General features: G+C 44.4%; 2 protein-coding genes across 2 annotated transcripts in view; both read right to left on the bottom strand.

Moving 5' to 3' along the window:
* Positions 1-1824, bottom strand: part of LOC308462563 (NAD(P) transhydrogenase, mitochondrial-like) — a 78036-nt gene extending 76212 nt beyond the window's left edge. Inside the window, exon 1 of the mRNA XM_080980329.1 lies at positions 1698-1824. The gene's annotated coding sequence lies outside the window, so the exon portion shown is untranslated. The remainder of the gene's footprint in view (positions 1-1697) is intronic.
* Positions 1825-8119: 6295 nt separating this feature from the next.
* Positions 8120-25051, bottom strand: part of ATP8B4 (ATPase phospholipid transporting 8B4 (putative)) — a 116125-nt gene continuing 99193 nt past the window's right edge. Inside the window, exons 23-29 of the mRNA XM_080980288.1 lie at positions 21203-21386; positions 18392-18615; positions 16168-16251; positions 14216-14461; positions 13907-14045; positions 10969-11099; positions 8120-10168 (exon numbers count right to left, since the gene is read on the bottom strand). Coding sequence (XP_080836414.1) covers positions 9890-10168; positions 10969-11099; positions 13907-14045; positions 14216-14461; positions 16168-16251; positions 18392-18615; positions 21203-21386 — 1287 coding nt within the window. The 3' untranslated portion in view covers positions 8120-9889. The remainder of the gene's footprint in view (positions 10169-10968; positions 11100-13906; positions 14046-14215; positions 14462-16167; positions 16252-18391; positions 18616-21202; positions 21387-25051) is intronic.

Genomic DNA, 25051 nt, shown 5'->3' with positions numbered 1-25051 from the left:
TGCTGAAAGTTGTTAAAAAACCTCACAGAGCTACAATTTTCAGAGTTCCCTGTGGAGGTAAAGGTAAAGGTAAAGGTAAGTTCAGTCAAAAGGGACTATGGGGTTAAAACCGCTTCTGGCGCAAAGGAACACCGTGACGGAAACCAGAGCGCATGGAAAAACCCTTTACCTTCTCACTGCAGTGGTACCTATTTATCTACTTGTGCTGGTGTGCTTTCAAGAGCCAGTGTGGTATAGTGGTTAAGAGCAGTGGACTCGTAATCTGGTGAACCGGGTTCGATTCCCTGCTCCTCCACATGAAGCTGCTGGGTGACCTTGGGCCAGTCTCTCAGCCCCACGCACCTCACAGAGTGTTTGTTGTGGGGGAGGAAGGGAAAGGAGAATGTTAGCCGCTTTGAGACTCCTTCAGGTAGTGATAAAGCGGGATATCAAATCCAAACTCTTCTTCAAACTGCTAGGTTGGCAGGAGCTGGGACAGAGCAACAGGAACTCATTCCATTGTTGGGATTCAAACTGCCAACCTTCGATCAGCAAGCCCAACAGGCTCAGTGGTTTAGACCACTGCGCCACCCATGTCCCTCCCTATGAAGAGGGATTGATTGTTAAACCACTCTGGGAATTGTAGCTCCACGAGGGGAGGGAGGAAAGTGATACCCAGATCAGGACCATAGTGGAGACAGGGTTCCAAACTATATCTCACTCACACAGGCAACTTGCCAGTTTCTGTTTTGTTTTTTTAAAAAACGGCAGCTATAGGCACAGATACAAATAGTATGTATTGCCTAGTTTGGCAAGTTATAAAACAAAAAATCCAGGCTTACAAGCAAGTTGTATGTGATAATCATACAACTGTCCACACCTTATATACAGAGAGGGAATGTGGGCATGGACCTTTTAAGCACCTGAGAAGTTAAAATAATGTGGCCAAAGTGCCTGAAATTCTGCATCGGGAAAGGTTGAATTCTAAAATAGCTGCAAATAAATTTCCTAATTCCTATTAAATTACTACCATACATGTAACCCTAGGGAATTCAATGGGAATTACTCCCAGGTAAGGAGTATAAGATTGCAGGCTCAGATTGTTTCTGTTAATTATGAGGAACACCAAAAAACTAGGCTCACCTCTCACTAGAAATCCCATTCAGCTGGGTTTTGAAACTTCAAGAGCATTGCCCATTAAAGTTCACAGCAATAAGGGGTAGGAACTTGCTTTTTCCATAAGAAAGAAAGATGAAATTTCCAAGATACTGAATGCACCACACACAAACCTACTGGGACTGGGAGATTGTCTTTCTGCAAGGCGCTTCATTGCAAATACCTGCATATTTCAGAGGTGAGCCTTTTCCTGGCATTACAATCAGGTCCCCAAGTCAAATTAAGCCCTGGTTTCACCTGTAATGGCAAGAAGGTTTTCTCCTTTTCAATTTCCCCTAGGTAAGAGATTTAGTTTAAGGATGCTTTAGCTTTCCTCCAAAGTGGGGAAGGGATGTTGTGCTGTGTACTCTGAATGAGAGATGACTTTGGCCTTCATCTTCCCCCTCTGCTGTGGCCTGCCAGCCTCCTGACCGCAAGGGCAGCGGGAATGAGCCAAGGGAGAAAATTTCTCTGTACACTTAAGCCAAGGGGTTTTGGGACTGTTAGAGGGACAGCTAAGGTGCGTGGCACACAGGCTGAAGAAAAGCTAGCAAGAGACTAACCTGAAATTATTGGTGTCCTTAGGAGCTGGCTCTGTGCTTGTCCCCCATGGCACACAAAAGGGCAGCCCCGGGGGACTGCCTGTTTAGTGACCTTGCTTGCTGAGGAAGGGAGGGCATCTGTGTGGTCTATAAATAGGGGCCATGTGACCCCAAAGGCACATTCCACTTGGCACTGACGGCATGGAGACTCTCAGAGCAACACACACCAGGAGCATGCTGGAAGGCTGCCCACAGGACTTGTATTTCCAAGTCTCCTTGTCACGACCGGGAAGTTCAATCTGGGCAAAGTGGGCAGAGCACATGCAGTCAGTGCAGAAGGTCCCAGGTTCAATCCCTGGCATCTTCTGATTCCTGCTTTGCAGTGGGTTGGACTAGATATAATAATAATAATTTATTATTTATACCCCGCCCATCTGGCTGAGTTTCCCCAGCCACTCTGGGCGGCTTCCAATCAAGTGTTAAAAACAATACAGCATTAAATATTAAAAACTTCCCTAAACAGGGCTGCCTTCAGATGTCTTTTAAAGAGAAGATAGCTGCTTATTTCCTTCACATCTGAAGGGAGGGCGTTCCACAGGGCGGGCGCCACTACTGAGAAGGTCCTCTGTCTGGTTCCCTGTAACCTCACTTCTCGCAATGAGGGAACCGCCAGAAGGCCATTGGCGCTGGACCTCAGTGTCCGGGCTGAACGATGGGGGTAGAGACACTCCTTCAGGTATACAGGACCGAGGCTGTTTAGGGCTTTAAAGGTCAGCACCAACACTTTGAATTGTGCTTGGAAACGTACTGGAAGCCAATGCAGATCTCTCAGGACCAGTGTTATGTGGTCCCGGCAGTCACTCCCAGTCACCAGTCTAGCTGCTGCATTCTGGATTAATTGCAGTTTCTGGGTTACCTTCAAAGGTAGCCCCACGCATTGCAGTAGTCCAAGCGGGAGATAACTAGAGCATGCACCACTCTGGCAAGACAGTCCTCAGGCAGGTAGGGTCTCAGCCTGCATACCAGATGGAGCTGGTAGACAGCTGCCCTGGGCACAGAATTAACCTGCGCCCCCATGGACAGCTATGAGTCCAAATTGACTCCCAGGCTGCGCACCTGATCCTTCAGGGGCACAGTTTGCCCATTCAGGACCAGGGAGTCCCCCACACCCGCCTGCCCCCTGTCCCCCAAAACAGTACTTCTGTCTTGTCAGGATTCAACCTCAATCTGTTAGCTGCCAGCCATCCTCCAACCACCTCCAGGCACTCGCGGTCCCTTCCAGCTGTACAATTCTATGATTTTATGATTCTATGAAACCCTGGAGAGCTGCTGCCAGCCAGTGCCAATATTGCTGTGGTAGATGGGCCAATGGTCTCACTCAAGAACACAGGGTGGTGCCTTGTGCTGTGTCTCTATTTTATTTATATTCTTATAAAATTATTATTATTTTTCATTGCAGTGTCATAAAAATATCAAAGTGGTTTACAATGCAATAAAAAAATAGTATGTCCTATGTACTGGTCTCACCACAACTCCAATTCTCGCTTAAAATCTCCTGCATCTCTTGATCCCTTAGAGCAAACAAGCCCCAATCCTGGTGTTTTGAGAAGGAGGAGGATGAACTCTGGCCACCAAAGGAAATTGAAAGGCTGACCTTTGTGGGTAAAAGACAAACACCAGATTTTTTTATTACGTCTTCTAACATTCTGCCAAAGGGCTTGCTTGCAGGCTTTGCCAAGGACAAATGAATAATCCGTTTACTACAACCGCATCCCGAATATAATGCTGTACAAACTCATGGTAGAAATATAATTTTATTTTTATGTGCTTCGAGGATGGAATTTTACAAGATGATTAACTTTATTCTAAAATAATAAATGGATGAAACCAACATTGTTTGTGTATTAAAAGAACATCTGTAACACACTTAGCAAGACTAGACTTTTCCTTATGGTGATTAATGCTCAGATCAAGTATTTCCTATAACAATTGGCCACAGAAATATTAATACAAGCAGCCTGAAGGAGGTAGATGGGGATGCCTGTATAATTCTCTTTATTGCAAGGTTTTTCAGTTTAACCATCTTTATTTCATAGTAGCTAAAGCAAACAAGCAGCAGATAAATTTGGATGCAAAAATGTTAGCTAAAACCCTGTTATGGACACAAAGCTTTTATGCGGTTATGCCTTCATAAATACATAAGATCCATAACCCCTTTACTAACTGCACATTACAAGCACGGGGACTCTCCTCTGGCAGAAGTGGTTTTAGGGTAATGTTTGGCCGCTGGTGAATTTTCATGATAATTTCCCCCCCAAAGTAAACTGATGCAGAAATGTGGAGAACTAAAAATTGCTTCACAATGGATTCATACATTTGCGTGGACAGGCAGAGTCCCCCCAACCCCAGGCGACTCCTGAGTGGAATAATGACTCAAGACAACGTGCTATGGGATTAAAATTGGCCACAATTTTATTAAGTTTCGGATCTAGGGAAACCTTGGCTCAGGCACTGGGCAGTTATCCTTCCCAGTCCCCAGCCGGGGATCTGGGAGACTTCAGGGTTATCCAGAATGTGTGGGGATTGGGCTGGCTCTGGAGAACATATGTTCAAGCAGAGAGCCCCCCCCCCCCGTTTCACCGCCACCACAGGGGAGAGCAATGACCTCTCGGCGTATGGCCAATGCCTCCCCTCAAGACCCCTTTAACGGGGAACCCTGAGATCACCGCCGCAAGGGGGATGTGGGTCACCGCTTCACGCCCCCCCCCCCATTTAGGGAAGATAGACTAAAGGATTCTGCCCAAGGCCTGAAACCGCCAAAGTTGTGACGCTTTGCTACGGGGAAGGCAAAACCTGCCAGTGCAGGGAAATTCCTTTCCGGCCCTTCAACAGTGACCCTGATGTAGCAGCGCCTACATACCCGTGGAGAAGAGGTTAACCTGCAAAAGGAAGACTTAACTGAGGGAGGGGAGGGTGAGAGAAGCTCTGGAGCCGACTGCCGCTTTGCAGGTAAGATTCACCTTCTGTTGTGTGGGAGGGATGGTCCCTCCCCTTACCTGGCCAATCCCCTGGCAATGCCTCCCCAGGCGGGATTGGGCGATTGGCTGAGGTAGGCAGAGACCTCCAGGTATCCAGCCTGGGGAGGGCGGAGCCAGCCCGTAATACCAGGAGCCGCACTGGGATCCGGGGGCTGCGCACGACCACGCAAAGGCGCCCCCCATTTGATGTGAGAAGCAGTCATTATATTTACATAAGAGACTATAATAAAATACAGTGGTACCTCGGGTTACATACGCTTCAGGTTACATACGCTTCAGGTTACAGACTCCGCTAACCCAGAAATAGTGCTTCAGGTTAAGAACTTTGCTTCAGGATGAGAACAGAAATTGTGCTCCGGCAGCGTGGCAGCAGCAGGAGGCCCCATTAGCTAAAGTGGTGCTTCAGGTTAAGAACAGTTTCAGGTTAAGTACGGACCTCCGGAACGAATTAAGTACTTAACCCGAGGTACCACTGTATAGCGATCAAAATGTATCTTAATATTGTGAAACCTTTCCAGGTACATTCAAAACATCAGTGAACAAAAGGCTAAAGTACAAAAAACATTTGCGTTGCTCTTCTTGAAGTTGTGGTTATTTTGTCTCTGGGATGTTCAGCAATGCAATTATTGGTTGGCTTTCCTTGCATCATGGGATTTAATTGAGTAAGTAGTAACAGGCTGTACCGCCAGCCTGCCTAGAGTGTCCTCAACAGGTTTCAACCTGGCAACTTGCATCCTTTTAACTTGCCTTGATGAGTTGACTGTGAATTTGTTTATGAATCTCGCCCAGGTTCCAGCTGAACACTTTCACAACATTTATTCCATAATGTAACATAGATACTAGCCCAAGGGTCAGCAAACTTTTTCAGCAGGGGGCCAGTCCACTGTTCCTCAGACCTTGTGGGGGGCCGGACTTTATTTTGAAAAAATATATGAACCAATTCCTATGCCCCACAAATAACCCAGGGATGCATTTTAAATAAAAGCACGTATTCTACTCATGTAAAAACACCAGACAGTGGGGTCTCTCCCAGCCTTACCTAAAGATGTCTGGATGGAAACTGGGACTTATCACAATGCAGAACAGATGCTCTACCACTGATCTACGACTCTTCCCCAAGAAGAGAGAATCATACAATCAAGTTGGAAGGGACCCTGAGGATCATCTAGTCCAGCCCCCTGAATTGCAGGAATATGCAGCTGTCCCATATGGGGATGGAACCTGCAACCTTGGTATTATCAGCACCATGCTCTATCCAATTCTTTTATCCAGTGAAACACGCCTTCCTTGCCTTGTTAAATGAATCTTTAACAACTCTCGGCTTTCCCAAACTACAGGGATGGTGCACACTCAAAACCATTAATATAATTGTACACAGAAGAAGAATTTGACCAATTTCATGATATCGGAAGGACAATCATAATGCACGAAACAAATCAGTTACAAACATGCACTGCAGCAATTCCCCTAGGGAGGGAAGAAACATAACTAAAACAACACAATAAATACAAACGGAATATAAAAAAAAGAAATTCATATGGAGGAAGGCTATCAAAAGGCTTGGCGAAATAAAAAGAAAGATGTGGGATTGCCTGGCTCTGAAAAGGCCACAAGGTTGGTGCCATGCAAATCCTTCTGGGGGGATTGTTCCACAAATGAGGTGCCGCCACTGAGAAGGTCAAGGTCTCAGTCACCACCTGTGTGTCTTAGCTGGCAGTAGCAGCTGGAGGAGGGTCTCCAAAGGGTCTTCAGATGGGCTGATATGGAGGCAAGTGAGCCTTCGAGTTCTTCAGGACCAGGGCTTTTAAGGTAAGCTTGGGCAGTTCAAATTGTTCCCTGATCAGTCTTGCAGGCGTTATTTATCTGGCAAGATTATTTGCATGTCTTCAAATATGGAAAACAGAAGTGCTAGAGCCTAAAGTTTAGCCAGACTTCAAAGGTCCAGGAGGATCTTTGGATATAATATACATGGGATAAGATCACAAATGCTTCAGTTAATTTCAACTCCCCGTTGGCAGATAAACAGCATCCTCCTGTCTTCTTGATGTTTGAATTTAGAGAGGGGCTTAGCACCAATCCGTATAGAATGGCAAACTAGGCAGGGATGATTGGCTGTTTGATAATCTTCGGAAGTTAAAATGGAAAATGGTCCTCTTAGAAGTTTTGAAATGGAGTAAAAATCCCCATAAGGAGCTTGGGGGGGGAAACATTGTCAGGAGGCTTGTGAAAGATGTCCACACAACATAATCTTGTGAAAGTGCCAGTTATGTTGTTTTCAGTGATAACTAGTAAACTTAGAAAATATAAGCACAGACTCCTAATAAGCTGGCAAAAATGTATAGGACAAGTACAAACACCTGCTGGAAATGTAGTATAAACACCGACAACTGGGAAACACTGGCCTGCGAGCGCTCCAATTGTCATAGGCTTTGAAGATGCTCGAACTCAGGACGAAAGGGAGAAGCGTGCTAAGAAGAAAGCAAACCCTCACCGTGGCAAACCCTCACCGTGATCAACCCTCGCCCGGAAACCTATGTCCCCACTGTGGAAAGATGTGTGGATCCAGAATTGGCCTCCACAGTCACTTACGGAGTCACTGCTAAAACCCTGTTTATGGAAGACAATTTTACTCGGCTATGAGTGATCACCAAAGAAGAAAGAAGAGGAATGGAGAACTATGCCTTCTTACCTGTGGCTCTCCAGATGTTGTTGGACTCCAGCTGGTGTTTCCTATTTGACCTCATCATAGGTAAATGTAAAGGGACCCCTGACCATTAGGTCCAGTCATGGCCGACTCTGGGGTTGCAGCGCTCATCTCGTTTTATTGGCCGAGGGAGCCAGCATGACTAAGCCGCTTCTGGCGAACCAGAGCAGTGCACGGAATCGCCATTTACCTTCCCGCTGGAGCAGTACCTATTTATCCACTTGCACTTTGACGTGCTTTCGAACTGCTAGGTGGGCAGGAGCAGGGACCGAGCAACGGGAGCTCACCCCGTCGCGGGGATTCGAACCAGCTGACCTTCTGATCGGCAAGCCCTAGGCTCTGTGGTTTAACCCACAGCACCACCCGTGTCCCTTTTTAGAGCAGTTAGAGAGCCATTAAATCAGTGGTTCCCTAGGGGCACTAGGATTACCTGGGGGGGGGGGTGCTAAAAGGCAAGGAGGTGGCAGGGGCCATGGGATGTGTAACAGACTCTCAGGCCTTTGAGAAGCTGGCATCACTGGGTCAAGTTCATCAACTGTGTAATATTTAAGTGGATGCTGAATAAATTAATTACAGTCTTGAAATTTTATTTTATCTTCCTTAGTGGGTCACGCAAACCACGATTCTGAATAATGTTTTTTTATAAGGTAGGGAAGGGGGCACTGGAGATGTAGAAGAACACCAGAAGATACATACATAGATTGCTTGTATATTTAAAATAATTTATTTGTATAAAATATTGAGTATATACATGACTGCAGTAGAAATATAACAATATATACAAATTCTTCATAGATACCGTATTTTTCGCTCTATAAGATGCACCAGACCACAAGACGCACCTAGTTTTTGGAGGAGGAAAACAAGAAAAAAATATATTCTGAATCTCAGAAGCCAGAACAGGAAGAGGGATCGCTGCGCAGTGAAAGCAGCAATCCCTCTTGCTGTTCTGGCTTCTGGGATAGCTGCGCAGCCTGCATTCGCTCCATAAGACGCACACACATTTCCCCTTACTTTTTAGGAGGGAAAAAGTGAGTCTTATAGAGCAAAAAATACGGTAAATGTGTTTAGAACAGAGTCAAAGCACGAGCATGGTTTGAACTGTGGAAAGGCGGCATACAAATAAAATTATGTATATTTATGTCTGTAGAAGAGCCCGGGTTCAGTCCCACTGTTCTCCAGATTAAAGTGCCGGGTAGCAGGCTCAGAAAGTAAAACCCTTCTTCGGAGAACTGCTGTCACTCAGAACAGACATCACTAGGCTAGATGGAAAAATAGAGGCTGACCAGGCATAACGCAGCTTCCCACATTTCCTAAAGGCAGCTAATTCTGCCTGTTTCAGTGGAGACAAATCAGATAATAATAATAATAATAATAATAATAATAATAATAATAATTTATACCGTGCTCAATTGGCTGGGTTTCCCCAGCTACTCTGGCTGTGTCCGAAAAGAATATTAAAAACACAATAAAACATCAAATGTTATAAACTTCCCTAAATAGAGTTGCCTTCAGAACTCTTCTAGAAGTCATATAGTTGTTTATTTCCTTGACATCTGATGGGAGGGCATTCCACAGGGCAGGCGCCACTACCAAGAAGGCCCTCTGCCTGGTTCCTTGTAGAGCACATTGCAGTAGTCCAAGCGGGAGATAACTAGAGCATGCACCACTCTGGCAAGACAGTCCGCAGGCAGGTAGGGTCTCAGCCTGCGTACCAGATGACAGCCGCCCCGGACACAGAATTAACCTGCGCCTCCATGGACAGCTGTGAGTCCAAAATGACTCCCAGGATGCGCACCTGGTCCTTCAGGGGCACAGTTACCCCAGGGAGTCCTCCACACCTGCTTGCCCCCTGTCCCCCAAAACAATACTTCTGTCTTATCAGGATTCAACCTCAATCTGTTAGTCACCATCCATCCTCCAACTGCCTACAGACACTCACACAGGACCTTCACCGCCTTCAATTTGTGGTGTAGCTTGTTTGTGGGATTACAGCCAAGGGTTAGAGACAGAGGGTTGTTTTAAGGCAAGTTGAATGTGGTACAGATAGGCAGATGCAACAGCGGAAGGAGGAAAATGTATGTGCATCTTGTGGTGGAATAGATTTGGCAGGTTTTTAAAGCATAATGAAAACTTGCAATATCTAGTAATCAGAAGTAATAGGAATATGGGTGTAGATCCCCATATACCTCTCTCATATCCCCACCAACCCTCTGAAAAAACCACACCAAAGTATTAGGTTAGTAGCACAGCACCTTCCTTGCCAGCAGAAGGTCCCACCTTCAAATGGGATGCTGGTGGCGCTGCGGTCGATCAGAAGGTTGGCGGTTCAAATCCCCGCGACAGAGTGAGCTCCCGTTGCTCTGTCCCAGCTCCTGTCGACCTAGCTGTTTGAAAGCACGCCAATGCAAGTAGATAAATAGAGTGTAAGTATTCTGTGCAACAATAGCACACTCTTTTGTTCCACATACTCAATGATTTATAGTCTTGGAGTTCTTTCTCAGCTGAATTTCACACTCCGATGTTCTCTTACGCAAGTTCTCAATCCAGCTATTCTGCATCGTTTTTCCTATCCCAAATACTGAATGTATATTGTTGACACGCATATTCTTTCCAGATGTTATAAGTTCCCCAAAGCCTTCTTGGTGAGAAAAGGCGTAAGCCGATCTTCGAGAGCTAGCTCTGTGTGTCTGGTGAATCTGGATCGGTAAGGGGCTCTGTTTCTTCTGAGCCCTGTTCAAAATCTGTACCTTTAGGAAGGAGGGGAAAACAGTTTACATTGATATGGAAAATAATCTTCCTTTTGTAAACACTGACTAGTTTTCAGATCTGAATTATATTGGCAAATCCTTGACAGATCAGCTTCCAGTGAAAAGGCCGGCACCCTGTTGTTTGAGGGAAGGCCTAGGAAGCACAACTTCTGATTTCGGCCACACCTTTGCCAAACCACAATCCCTAAATTTAAATGTATGTTGTTGCCGCTACTGCAAGGATTCCTTTCCCCAAATACACTGCTTTCACAACACTTTTGAAATGTGAAAGGATATTTTTATTAAAGCCGCTGGCGTATTCTCTGCAGCATTTTCACCACTCTGTTATATATGTTCTGTATGCTCCAAAATAATACGCAATAGAGGACCTGGTGCACACATAAAATCACCATTGTAATACAATCAGGGTTCTCAAAACTATTTTTGGAACATCCCCAGACTGACATTAAAGGGAGGGCTTGAATGTGCATAAAGTGGGAACCACTCCATGCTGGAAAATATGTCCACCATACTGTTGATATGAAAGCAATCTTCTCTTGGGCACCAAACTCAAAAGGGGCAAGTTCTCCCCGTTTGAAGCAAAAGGGACTAGGCATCAATGATGTCACAAAGCACTTTTCCTAATCTTCCTGGAAAAGTTTTTCTGATTAAAAATGGTTTGGGACTTAAAAACAAAAAGTACTATGTGATTATTTAATGCAACATCTGCCAACTTGAACCCAAAAGGTGTACATAAAAGGGATTGGAATTGCTTTAAATGTTTCACTGCTGTGGCATACCTGATCACTCAATGTTGGGTTCAAATCCACCTTCAGAAAACGAAACGCTATCACGGGCGCAACGGAAGCCACAGTGGTCAAGAGAATGATGAGCCAAACGTTTATCTGCGCCAAGGAGTTCCAAGCATTTCCTGCATCAGTACAGAAGAAAGAAATATTTTGGTAGGAATACCAGTTGGGTGGTGACAGCTTGCAGTTGTGGGACAATGGGACATGCTAAGCAATCTTTAATTCCTTATGTTAACACATGATTTTAATTCTAAAGTGCTTAGATTACACGAGCTATACAAAAATGCAGAGAGAGGGAGAGAGAGGGGGAGAGAGAGAGAGAAAGAGAGAGAGAGAGAGAGAGAGAGAGAGAGAGAGAGAGAGAGAATGAATAAAAGAACATGTTTTGGCAACATCTAAAAATGTGACATCATACAAAATACCACACATATTCCAGAGGATAATATAGATTTAGAGTTGGCATTGAGAAATATGTAGGACAGGGAAAATGATGTACACCCTGCTCATCAGCTTGCTTGCAATTACTCACTGCCAGTTCCATTTCTGTAGGAACGGGCAGATTTTCTCTGTGTTTCTTTTAAAACTTATGAAGACACATAGAAGAGGGCTACAAAATTATATCGGGGTGGTGGTGGTGTTTTTTCCAGTTTACCTCTCACAGCTTCCTTCAAGGAATCCTGGGAATTTATGGTGCGGATATTACCGGGCTTAGAATTGTCTCTTAAATTCTCTCTTAAGAGGTCTCCCTCAAAGAAATAAATTCCCCGAGTGGTTTAAGAGTCAATCCCTCTTCAAAGGGAACTCTGGGGTTTTTTTTGACTTAATAACAACTCTTAGCACCCTGAAGTAACTACAATTCCGGGATTCTTTGAGGGAAGCCATAACTGTTTAAAATGATAAAATACAGTCATACCTTGGATCCTGAACGCCTTGGTACTCGGACATTTCAGCTTCCGAAAGCTGCAAACCCGGAAGTGAGTGTTCCAGTTTGCAAACGTTCTTTGAAACCCAAACATCCGACGGGGCTTCTGATTGGCTGCAGGAGCTTCCTGCAGCCAATCAGAAGCCACACTTTGGTTTCCAAATGTTTTGGAAGTCGAACGGACTTCCGGAATGGATTCCGTTTGACTTCCAAGGTACCACTGTATTGCTTTAAATGCAAAGGGCAGGTGTGGCCACTGGGACTCTGGCAGAGGTGCCAACTTGAATTAAATATTGTAATATAACACGCGACGCGGGTGGCACTGTGGGTTAAACCACAGAGCCTAGGACTTGCCGATCAGAAAGTTGGCGGTTTGAATCCCCGCGTCGGGGTGAGCTCCCGTTGCTCGGTCCCTGCTCCTGCCAACCTAGCAGTTCGAAAGCACGTCAAAGTGCAAGTAGATAAATAGGTATCGCTCCGGCGGGAAGGTAAACGGCGTTTCCGTGCGCTGCTCTGGTTCGCCAGAAGCGGCTTAGTCATGCTGGCCACATGATCTGGAAGCTGCACGCTGGCTCCCTCGGCCAATAAAGCGAGATGAGCGCCGCAACCCCAGAGTCGGTCACGAATGGACCTAATGGTCAGGGGTCCCTTTACCTTTACACATACACCATTTGAATGGGAATGGCCAACAACTTGGGGGGGGCTGGCCCCCTCAAATATTTTATTGTGGCGGCCGAAGCGTCCACAGCCCCTAGGAGTTGGCTCCTATAGATTCTGGCATTGCATTCCCTGGCACTGCATTCACCTCTGGGTCCACCTTTGTTTCTGTTGCCCCTCACTTCCCCACCTCTCTTGCCCTGCCTCACCTTGTCTTTGGCCCTCCCGCACCCCCATTTGACAGAACCGGGTACGCCATCCAACAGTGACCTTTCTCTACCATGGTTTCAGCGCACAATGAAAATAAAGCGTTTGGACACATGTTTGGACCCATCAGCCTATTTATATTTGTGTTGGGATGTGGTAGATACACACTTCCTAGCCTCCTCGGTGATCAAAGTCTAAGGGGAAAGGCAGAACACATAAGCAAAGATGGACTGGAAGTTGTTTAAGGGAGCTTGGTCCAAGGTTTAGATAATGACAGGTATCCCTATTCTGGAGGGTGTCCAGCAAGCCCCAGCTGTTCTCAGTGACATAAACTTGTTTATCTCAAGGCTTCAAATGGTAGGAGACGGTTCCAGGCATCCTCATTTTAAGGGAAGCATCTTTGCTTCCTGTTGCTCACTTTTGGCTACCAGAGCTACTTTGTGAAGCAACAGAGTCATCCTCTAACATCAGTCTAGTCCATCTGGGGCTTAGCGATTCCTGGCAGTGCCTTTTGCAATAAAGCTTTCGGGTGAATGACATTCTCCAACAGCATGTGGTCCTGACCGCACTGTATGCAGTCTTACTGGGCCTTTGGAGAAGCCTCCTCAGTGGCTGCCTCTCAGTGCTGGAAAAATTATCTTTCCTCGGGGACATGCCAAAATACAAGCCCAGGAATTTATTTATTTATTTAAACAAACCGGTGCCAACATCCAAGGATATGATAGAGACTAAACCACTGAGCCTCTTGGGCTTGCCGATCAGAAGGTCGGCGGTTCGCATCCCCGTGACAGAGTGAGCTCCTGTTGCTTTGTCCCAGATCCTGCCAACCTAACGGTTCAAAAGCATGCCAGTGCAAGTAGATAAATAGGTACCACTGTGGCGGGAAGGTAAACGGCATTTCCATGCCCTCTGGTTTCCGTCACAGTGTTCTGTAGCGCCAGAAGCAGTTTATTCCTGCTGGCCACATGACCCAGAAAGCTGTCTGTGGACAAACGCCGGCTCCCTTAGCCTGAAAGCAAGATGAGCACTGCAACCCCATAGTCACCTTTGACTGAACTTAACCATCCAGGAGTCCTTTACCTTTTACCTTTATATGGTTACCTGCATGAGCATTCCCCCCCCCCTCAGTGCTTCTTTACTCACCTACGAAAGGGAAGTGATTGGGAAATAAATAAAAAATGCCATCACTGTGCATCGCAAACAAAATGGCAAAATACACAGCGATGCTACCCCAGATGAAGAAGTGATTGATTCCTGTCCAATAGCTGGTATCGAGTGCAATCTGCAAAAGAAATAGTATGCATTTATGCATGGAGGTAACAGTATTAACACATAAGGTTATTAGAGGACATCAGCCGTACATATTTATCTCAGCACTGTAATACCGCATACAAATTTGGAGGGAGGGGGAGTCTCAATAATTAAATGATTATCAGCCTTTTTTCTCTTTACCTGAACACTGACCACTATGATCAAAGAGGTTGCGACTGTGACTGCGAAAGACTGGTAGTTGGCAATATGGTTCCCATCTTCTCCAACTGCATCATACAAAGCACCATAGGGGATGAAGAAAAGAACGACCGACGTGTAGATTCCATGTGCTATGCAGATGAAGAATCTGCGCTTGTTGAACAGGAGATTTAATTGCCCAGGTTCATACAGCTTTGGAAAACGGAGGCAGCTCTGCTCATCCACATCCTGCAAAATATGCATCAACTTGAGTTTTAACAGCATCATGACTTCCAATGATGAAGGAGCGTTTCCACCCCCATCGTTCTGCCTGGACACTGAGGTCCAGCGCCGAGGGCCTTCTGGCAGTTCCCTCATTAAGAGAAGCAAAGCTACAGAAAACCAGACAGAGGGCCTTCTCGGTAGTGGCGCCCGCCCTGTGGAATGCCCTCCCACCAGATGTCACAGAGATAAACAACTACCTGACATTCAGAAGACATCTTAAGGCAGTTCAGGGAAGTTTTTAATGTGTGACATCTTAGTGTATTTTTGGTCTTTGTGGAAGCTGCCCAGAGTGGCTGGGGAAACCCAGCCAGATGGGCGGGGTACAAATATTAAATTATTAAATTATTATTATTATTATTATTATTATTATTATTAAATTCAGTAGTTTAAAGGATGGGCATATCAGAGGCAAAAGGACTTTCATTTTCAGTAAGACCCCAGAAGCAAACCCCAATACCTTTTATTTACTCTTTTTAATATATCTGTCTGTCTGTCTACCTATCATCTAGCTATAATTTTTTATTGGATTTACAATTTAATTTTACATTCACACATATAATAGAATAAAAAAAGTGCAGAATTCTCCGAATTCTCGGACTTCCTTCCTCCCCTCTGTGGAGTCCGCTGATAACCATTTTCCACTGCATATCATATTATCCTCTATTTGTTCATAAAATTCTATTTATATCCATAGTTCTTTTCACACTGCAAGTGTTATTTCAAGCCTGCTAATGTTTTTAACTGTTTACAGTGTTCCCTCAAATAAATTACAACCCCCCCCCCCCCAGTCCTTGTTAAAGTTTTTATCATCCTGGCTCCTGATTTTTCCAGTCATTTTAGTCACCACAGCATACTCTTTTTAATATCAATGTGTACATCCGATGGTCAAACTAGAGATTACATTAAATGTGTGTGTTATATACTGAGCCTGGGTCCTAGAACAATAGGCTAGTAGGATTCTAGAAGGCAGCAACCTGATTGGCCTGCAGGAGCAACCCAATCAGGCCACAAGAGGAAGTGAATCAGCCTATCACTAGAACAATAGGCAGGGAGGACCCTAGAATGCTGCATCCAATTGGCCTGCAGGAACAGCCCAATCAGGCTCCAGGAGGAGAGCAGAATCAACCAATCATGCGGGACCCATTGTGAAAATAGTGTATATAAAGCCAGAGGTCTTTGGAGGGGAATTCAATCACTGTTCCTATGAGCTGGAATAAAGAGTGAGGGATGGAATCTGTGCTACCCAAAGCAGTTGCCATCAGCAGAGACAGATTTAGGGGAGCACAACTGATTTCATAACTGAAAGGAAAGGGAGTCTGTGCTATACAGATCTCATGAGGTACGAATTCTTGCAGTTAGACTTGCAGTTGGCAGGTGCCAAGAACCTTCTGTTCCTCTGGATCCCAGACACCTTTAACAAACTGGCTGCATGCTGTACCTTACTATCTGAAGCCTTCCACCACGGCAGATTGTTGTCTTAGTTTGTAATCTCAGCTCTTAAGGTTAGGCATAAACTGGGACTGTAACACCTGAGTGTTGACTCCAGATTCAAATCAAATTGGGCTTCTTTCCCTTCCGGAGGGATTGCTATATATATATTCCTGGGCAGAGAAGTTGCTGGATGGTCTGTGCTGAAGGCAGATTAATCTAGAATATGCCAAAATGTGTACCTGATCAAACAATCCCATCGCTAGTACAGGCAGAGAAGTATATACAATGTTGAAGAGGGTGATAAACCACTGGTCATAAACAGTCTGAAAAGATAACACAAATAGAAAGTTAAAAGTATGATCAGACATGTCACCTTTCAAATAAATAAATAAATAGTACTGCCCTTTTCATATTTTATTCTTTTTCTTGTAGGCACAGAAGCAGAAGGGAGCCCAGATCCCCAGGCTTTGAGTTCTCCTACAAAGTTCAGCATAGACTTATACCTAGGTCTTCTTAGCATTTCGGTAAGCAGGGAGCCTAGCGGATAAAGTTGTACAAATCGCAATTTGTGATATTCTCTACTTTAGACATTCCATTCTGCGAGACGGACCTCCTAGGAACCGGTCTCGTAAAAGTCACAGTTACTCATATCTTTTACATTCCTGAAGTTGTAAGGGGATTTATAAACACATAAGAAGCAGCATTTCAATATAAATGGGAAGTGCCCTAATCATCTGTTTCCCATTTGGACAATTAGCAAAAAAATGCACTGGAGAAATGAACAGAGTTGAACAGCAAGTATTCTTTCTGAAACATTAGCCAGCCACTGCATTAACCAATGGCTTTGGGGAATAACACTGGGTGGGGTAAATGACTATTTCGCAGATAATCAGAATCTAGAAGGTTATCACAAACCTCTGAGAGTAGACAAGAACTCCCATGCTATTAAAATAATAAAATAAAATAAGCTTTTCACCATGAGTTTTCATACGGTTTGGCTTTATTGCAATTAAATTAAATTAAATTAAAAACATATTCATGGACAGGATAATTGTTTCCACATTTTGTTAAGGAAACTTTTCCTTGAAGCCCTCTTTGACAATGGCATATTGTCGTAAATAAGATAAATAAAGCTAGGAGACAAAATACTTGTAATTGGCTTGAGACCTTACTTTCTGAAGATGCAGACAAGTGTATGGGACCAGGCAACTGATAAACGCTCATTAAGTTTAAGAGCATAGGAGGCAGGCAGGAGTATGTTGACACTACACATGTATACTAGTTTTTGACTGGTTTTAACTCATCATATAGTGATGTATGGAAGTGAGAGCTGGACCATAAAGAAGGCTAAAGAAGAGTTGATGCTTTTGAATTATGGTGCTGGAGGAGACTCTTGAGAGTCCCATGGCCTGCAAGAAGATCAAACCTATCCATTCTTAAGGAAATCAGCCCTGAGTGCTCACTGGAAGGACAGATCCTGAAGCTGAGACTCCAATACTTTGGCCACCTCATGAGAAGAGAAGACTCCCTGGAAAAGACCCTGATGTTGGGAAAGATTGAGGGCCCAAGGAGAAGGGGACGGCAGAGGACGAGATGGTTGGACCATGTTCTCGAAGCTACCAGCATGAGTTTGACCAAACTGCGGGAGGCAGTGGAAGACAGGAGTGCCTGGAGTGCTCTGGTCTATGGGGTCACGAAGAGTCTGACACGACTAAACGACTAAACAACAACAACAACAACAACAACAACAACTCATCATAGCTTCTTCAGTGAACCAGAGGATTGTAGTTTGACAAGTATGCTCCCAGCATCTCTAGGTAAAGCTAGGAGACCCCTGTATGAGAACTGCTGCCAGCCTGTGTAGGCAACACTGAGTGAGATAGGCTAAGGCAGCTTCCTATGTTCCTAGTCTGAGCAACAAGCAGACTCAGATCATTACTATTACAGTGGTAACTTGGTTCTCAAATGCCTTGGTACTCAAACGCCTTGGTTCCCAAATGCCGAAAACCCGGAATTAAGTGTTCAAGTTTTTGAACATTTTTCAGATGCTGAATGTCTGATGCAGCTGTCAGCTATTGTTTCCTGCACCAATCAGAAGCTGTGCCTTGGTTTTCGAACATTTCGGAAGTCAAACGGACTTCCAGAACAGATTAAGTTTGGCACTTTTTTTTTTGCTATTTATTTTGAGTTTTTGAGGCTTTTTCAGTTCATTTGTTTTTGTGATTCTGTGGAACCCAGTTCAGCTACTGATCGATTGCAGGGGGGTGTCAACGCACGCAGAATTATTTATCTTAACATTACAAGGTTAGATGAGTTTCAATGAAGCATCTGAACAATTAAGTGTGTTTGTTTTCTGTCATCTACTAAAAAACCAAATACAGGCTTTAAGAAACTAGTCCTATTAAACACATAGGAGGAAACGTTTTGTTTTCTGCTTTGTGAAGCTAAGCGCCAAGAACCTACCTGGGCTGAAAAGCCACAGAAGAAGCCAAACCAGAAATGGACCAGAGTGAAGGCAACGTTTTTGTAGAAGAAGTAACACAAGAACTTGCACATCCGGAAGTATGACCACCTGCCATGAACAAGCAAGAGTCTTTGAAGGTATCTGAACTGAGCAAAAGAATAATCACTGTTCAGAATTGCCTGACTGCCTTCCTGGCCGCTGATGCCGACACCTATATGGGCACCTGCAAGCAAACAACCAACCAACAGGGAAATAAATGAAAATGTGTAGCAATAAACAACAACTCAACAACCTGATATGCTGTATCTTTCTACTTTTGTCCTTCCAGGCTGTGACGTCTTAAATAGTCAATTCTGTTTTCTTTCTTTTCTTATCTCAGGCTGGCACCTTTTTTGGTTAAAAAATCAATTTAATTTTTTAAAATAACAAAAAATGAGAAGTTAAACAGCGGCCACTGAACATATCTCAGGGGGTGGACCAGCATCTGCTTTTCCTGGGGAGGGGGAGAAATGTAATTCAGTTTGAATTTACATGTGAGCCTACCAAATTCATCCTTGCAAACCGAAACACAGCTATCCTTCAGAATTCACTCTCATTTTTGTTTAGCCACTCAACCATTGTTTACAAAAAAATGCACATATTAGAAGGAAGTGTGAATAAAAATGAATATATTAGGGAAGATAACTCATCAAAAATGCATTTTATTAGGAAAAAAAAGGTGGATATTAATTTGAACATGCATGCAAAAATATGTTTCTTAGGAGAAATTCATGCTACAGTGATTATGAATCTTCATGAGGATTCTGAAATAAGAAAAAAGATTGCTAGAAAAATGTGGAGAGCTGAATTTAAGAGCAGAAAAAAAAAGAAACTGACAGATCCTACCATCCTTACCTCCAGGTGGGTTAGGGCAAAGACTTCCTATCTGAAATCATGGAGAACAGTTGCCAGGCAGTTTAGGAATCAACACTGAGCTAGCAATCTGGATAAGTATAATACAGCTTTCTATGTTCCTATCTTTGTACCAACAGCAAAGTGGAATATTGCAAGCCTGCAATCTTATACCCACTTACGGAAGGAGGATAAATTCTAGTCAGTTCACATTTAAAGCTGAAGCTCCCTAATTTGCACTTTCTGAAACAATACAAGGACTGAGACACAGACATCCAAAATTTGCACTTCTCTGAATTTTGCTATGCAATTCTCTAGCCAAGTAATGTGCACTGAAATGTATCCACTGAGAAAAGTGTACATAAAAATGCATGTTTTTAGCGAAAATAACATACAAAATGCCATAAGGAAAATTGCTTTGCAAAAACTGCACACATATGTGTATATTGGGACAAATTTTGTAGTAAATCGCCTATGGGTTTTCCTGAGGGCTTGCTTTAAAAAACTGCAAAGTGATGTTCTCTTTTTTAGCAAGAGAACAAACCATATTTCAGGAGCATTATCAGTGCTGCATATTAGGGGTTATTCTAATGATGATTACTTCCCATGGTACCTCATTATACTTTGGAATACTTCACCAGCTGGAACATGAATCCCGTTTAATTTGGATTGCCTGTGTACAACTAGATGATACTCAAGAGGCTAGAGGTCATATTTGTAATGTTTGAAGTCCTATAGTTCACTAACATTCCTTTAGTTCTTGCCAATGTTGTTTTAGATGCCCAAGAATTTAAAGAACCTCTTTCTGAGCATTCTAACAGGGCAGATAATTCAAAGGAAAGATCACGTAGAAGAAGAATACTCTGTGGCAACCTCTCCATTCAAATCCACGCTGAAATTTAGATTTCAGAGCTTCTTAGTCATCTCCTTGAGGTGTTAACTTCCCAGATATATAAGACTCATTTGACATGGAGGGACATTCTGAATGGGCACAATCCCAAATCCTATACATCCAACCAAACATATAATAATGAACAGGAAATAATCCTGAGGGTGTCCTACACATGAGCCCTTTAATTGGCTGTTTGATACCTTTATTTGCACAAAATGGCTATTCTTATTTGGTTTCATCAGAATTTCTCAGTTGGCAAACCCCATTAAAATGCACTTTAGGCAAATCCACCTTAGGCAAAAATAAAAACAAAAATGGTCAACTCTAGCAAACTAAAAACATGCACCACTGCTTCCTTCATTCCCTACACAATATGCATCTCAATCTGCCATATCTTCTCTAACACCTGGCACACCAATCCCAGATGCATTTACTTGGAAGTGAGTTCTAGGGCCTAATAGGTAAAGGTAAAGGACCCCTGGATGGTTAAGTCCAGTCAAAGGCGACTATGAGGTTGTGGCGCTCATCTTACTTTTCAGGCTGAGGGAGCCTGCATTTGTCCACGGACAGCTTTCCAAGTCATGTGGCCAGCATGACTACATGGCTTCTGGAGCAACAGAATACCGTGACAAAAACCCAAGCATACGGAAACGCCGTTTACCTTCCCGCTGCAGCAGTACCTATTTATCTACTTGCGCTGGTGTGCTTTTGAACTGTTAGGCTGGCAGGAGCTGGGACAGAGCAACAGGAGCTCACTCCATCACAGGGATTCAAACCCCCAACCTTCTGATCGGCAAGCCCAAGAGGCTCAGCGGTTTAGACCACAGCGCCACCCGCATCCCTAATGGATGCATATTGACCCAAGTCCTCCTGTGCTTAGCATCCCTCCCTTTGAAAGCAAAGCAGAAGGGATTTTCTCCCCCAGAGTTTCACTATTCTTCACATGAGGGGATACTTAAGAAGTCTGTTGTGATAAATAGCTGAACTTTCTCACCATTCCCAGCCAGGATACAGACTATCATCTTACTTTTTATCATGCCAATATCGTTGGCTCCATCTCCTATGGCCAAGGTGATGGCTCTCTTGTGCTTTTTAACCAGCTCCACAACTTGCGCTTTCTGCAAGGGAGTGACTCTGCAGCAGATCACAGTTTTACAAGCACATGCAGCTTCCACGAACTCGTTTTCCAGATCAGCCTCAAGTGCATAAGCCTGTGAAAAGAAAGGGTTACCCATGAAACAGCTGCAAATCAAGACCCCAATGAGTGCTGCCACACCTTTTATTATTATTAATATCCGACATCATCATCATCATCATTGACCTGCATCTGCCCCACATATTTCCATGGTAATATATAGCAAGAAGAAATGTATGATGTACAGTCATTGCAGAAAACATTTCCCTGCTTCTGGTCAAAGTCCTTGGCTGCCAATATGTGCAGACACAGAAATGATGGGTTTGTTGCTGGGCCAGATTAAGACCTTTAGAGGCCCCGCACACTGAAAAGATTATGGCGTCTCTCACATGCATAATTCAAAATACTAAACCCTAAAATTCAAACGAATAAAAATAAAATACAACACATGGCAGGGTCTGATTTCCTTACATTATTTTGATCTACGTTAGTAGGAGGTCGCCAGGTTCACAAAGGGATAAGTTGCCGTATTGGCCTGAATATAAGCCTCCCCCCCCCCCCAAATTCTGACTATGAGAAGTTAAATTTGCGACCTTACAAAAATTGGCTTTTACGATATCGCTGCTGAAACAGACATATGGTAAAACAGAACAGGTGTGAATGCCTGCAGAATTTTAAGGGAGCGGCTTATATTCAGGTATTGTCTTTTTTTCTCTCCCCCCCCCCCCCGGAATTTTAAAGGTGCGGCTTATATTCAGGTGCAGCTTATATTCGGGCCAATATGGTATAAAATGAACACAGGAAAATGGGGTAAGAGTGTGCAGTGCAGTGAAAGGAAGTTCTGATTTTTTCCATGATGACTATTTGATTTTTTTGAAATACCAAATGTAAATAAGATAGATAGATAGATAGATAGATAGAGAGATAGATAGAGTGCCCCTGTTTTGCTGGTGCTCTAAGCACATGCTTTGGCTGCTTATTGGGTAATCCAGCACGGGTTTGATGACACTCCGTCCCATAATTTTTCTGCTGCTTTGCGTTTTTTTGCTATATATTGCTGGGGCTATGTGGGGGAGATATAAAAAGGCAAAGGACCTGGACGGTTAAGTCCAGTCAAAGGCGACTATGGGGCTGTGGCGCTCATCTCGCTTTCAGGCCGAGGGAGCCGGCGTTTGTCCACACACAGTTTTCCGGGTCATGTGGCCAGCATGACTAAACCGCTTTTGGCGCACGGAGGACCGTGGCAGAAACCAGAGTGCATGGAAACGGGCGTTTACCTTTCAACCACAGCGGTACCTATTTATCTACTTGCACTGGTGTGCTTTCAAAGTGCTAGGTTGGCAGGAGCTGGGACAGAGCAACGGGAGCTCACCCTGTCGCGGGGATTTGAACCGCCGACCTTCTGGGACACGGGTGGCGCTGTGGTCTAAACCACTGAGCCTCTTGGGGGAGATATAAGCCTCTAACAGGCACACATCCCTTGAAATAGGACATTCTCAAAGTGAACATTACAACCAATCTTCTAAGCAAATGAAGTTAGATACTGAGCATATCCATGGAAAAGATGACAACAAAACACAATGTTAAAACACGTGCACACAGCAAAGACTTCTCCAGTCCAGTCCACACACACCCTGCTTGTCCCTGATAGGGCAAATTCAAACTTCAGGTTGGTGGCTGGCTAGGGAGGCAAAGTCACCATGGCGAAGTCATTTCGCCCCCTGGGTTTGTGAGAAACTGCTGCACTGTGCCACAACTGCCACCCACCTCCTGACCAAGTAAGTGGCCATTAGAAACACACACAGAGAGAAGAAAAATGACAACTCTGTTTAGTTTATAAAATAGCCAACCTACATGTTTCAAGCCAATGTTCTTCTTCAGGTAGCAAAATATTGGTAGCAATTGGCCAAACCACACCTGATGCAGGAGGCTGGTGTGTATTATACACACTTTTCACTTTTATTTTTAATTTTTTGGAAATAAATTTTCTGTGATTTTTCAAGTAAAAAGTTATAACAATACCAAATACATATCCATATTTAGAGATTTCTCTGAATCTCCAGACTTCCTATTGTCAACCTTTTCAATTGCATATTATTTCATAATCCATATGTTGTATCCATCCATATTGTCCATAGTGTTTGTTACAGGTGTTATTAAAATCCTGCTAATGTTGTCATCTGCTTACAGTGGTACACTTTTCACTTTTAAAAGGCGTGCACAGGCAGGCTTGGGGCAGATTCAGATTGTGGAAATTGCATGAGAGAATGTGCAAATAACACCCCCCCAAAAAAAATCCTTTTTTAATTTAAAAACAAAACAGGATCTTGAGATACAAATTTCCTTCATCAGGTGTGGTTTGGCCTTCAGTTGTCTACCACAAACACATACCAAACTTCTAAATCAGAGGTAGCCAATGTAACGGCCTCCAGATATTGGCCATGATGTTTGGGGCTGCTGGGCAGAGCTGTCAAGCGTCCCTTATTTGGCGGGAAACTCCCTTATCCCAGCGCCATGTCCCGCTGCTGTCCCTTATTGATGGATGTCCCTTAAATTTCCCGGGTTTCAAAGGAAGCAGCTCCTCTCCCTCCCTCCCTGCCAGCCAGGGAGGAGGGAGGCTCCAACTGTGTTGCTTGGCTGCCCACCCCGCCCCCTCCAGCCTCCTCTCACCAGCCTCGGCCCCCGGGAACCCCTCCCCGCCGGGACTGGTGGGAGCCTCGGGCCCTTCCGCCACCATCCTCCTCGCGGCCACCAAACTGAGCGGCTCTGCCTGGGGCCTTCCCTCTGCCCTACGCCGCCGCGCTCGCTAGGACGTACTGCTGCTGCGCCACCAAAGGACCCAGGTGAGATGGGCAGCCTGGCATGGTCTATGAATTGATGAGGAGCCTTGAGAGGAGAGCGAGGGCAACCATAGAGAAAGCAGTTCAGAGAGAGGAGGAAGAGGAGGAGGCGCGGGCAGGTGTTCCAAGGGCTACAAGGGAAGGACCGCTAGCGCTTCTCCCATAGATTTGTAGTGGTAGACTAGCATAGATGGTCTGATCTGCTGGTTTACTTCAGGCGCTATTCCCCCCCTCCTCCCGCCCCACCTGATGGAACTGAGAGCTGCAGATGGAGCACGAGAGAAAAGATACAGAACTGCAGCAGCATCTTCGTAGCTTGGACTTCGTTTTGCGCAAAAAGTGGTTGCTGCTTATAGTTATCTAATTGCAGTGTTTCATCGGCTGGTGTCTTGAGCAGCAACCTCTGGAAACGAAGGGCTAAAAACTGGCGCTGCTCTCCAAAATTATCTGGTCCCTTTTAAATGGTTGACTAAAATCCCTTATTTTGGCTGCTGGTCCCTTATTTTCAAGGCTGCTGGTCCCTTATTTTCAAATCTGTAAGTTGACAGCTATGCTGCTGGGAGATGGAGTCTAACAACATCTGGGAAGCAGAAATGTAAGTTATATTTGGGGCTCCCACCTCCCATGCCTTTGTCATAACTCCTTCTTTTTGGTGCTTCTCGTTGGGTTGAGACCTTCTCCTCATATTCTGTTATTCCAAAGTGCTTAAAGAGATGCTTCTTTTATAAGTGTAAAAGGGAGGGCAAAAAGATCAAAGTGCTTCTAGCAAGTCCCCACCCCCGCCCTACAGAACAAGTTACATTCAGAGTTCAACTGCAGCTTTTTATGGTCTTTGCAATTCAGAAGAGCATTTCAGATATTTGTTCCAAGATCTGGAAGCTTACCAGCATACAAGAACAGC

Source organism: Podarcis pityusensis, assembly GCF_964106645.2.
Source record: "Podarcis pityusensis genome assembly, chromosome: 14".
Taxonomy (NCBI): domain Eukaryota; kingdom Metazoa; phylum Chordata; class Lepidosauria; order Squamata; family Lacertidae; genus Podarcis; species Podarcis pityusensis.
The sequence above is the reverse complement of the archived record's forward strand: the minus strand, read 5'-3'. Positions and strand labels throughout refer to the sequence as shown.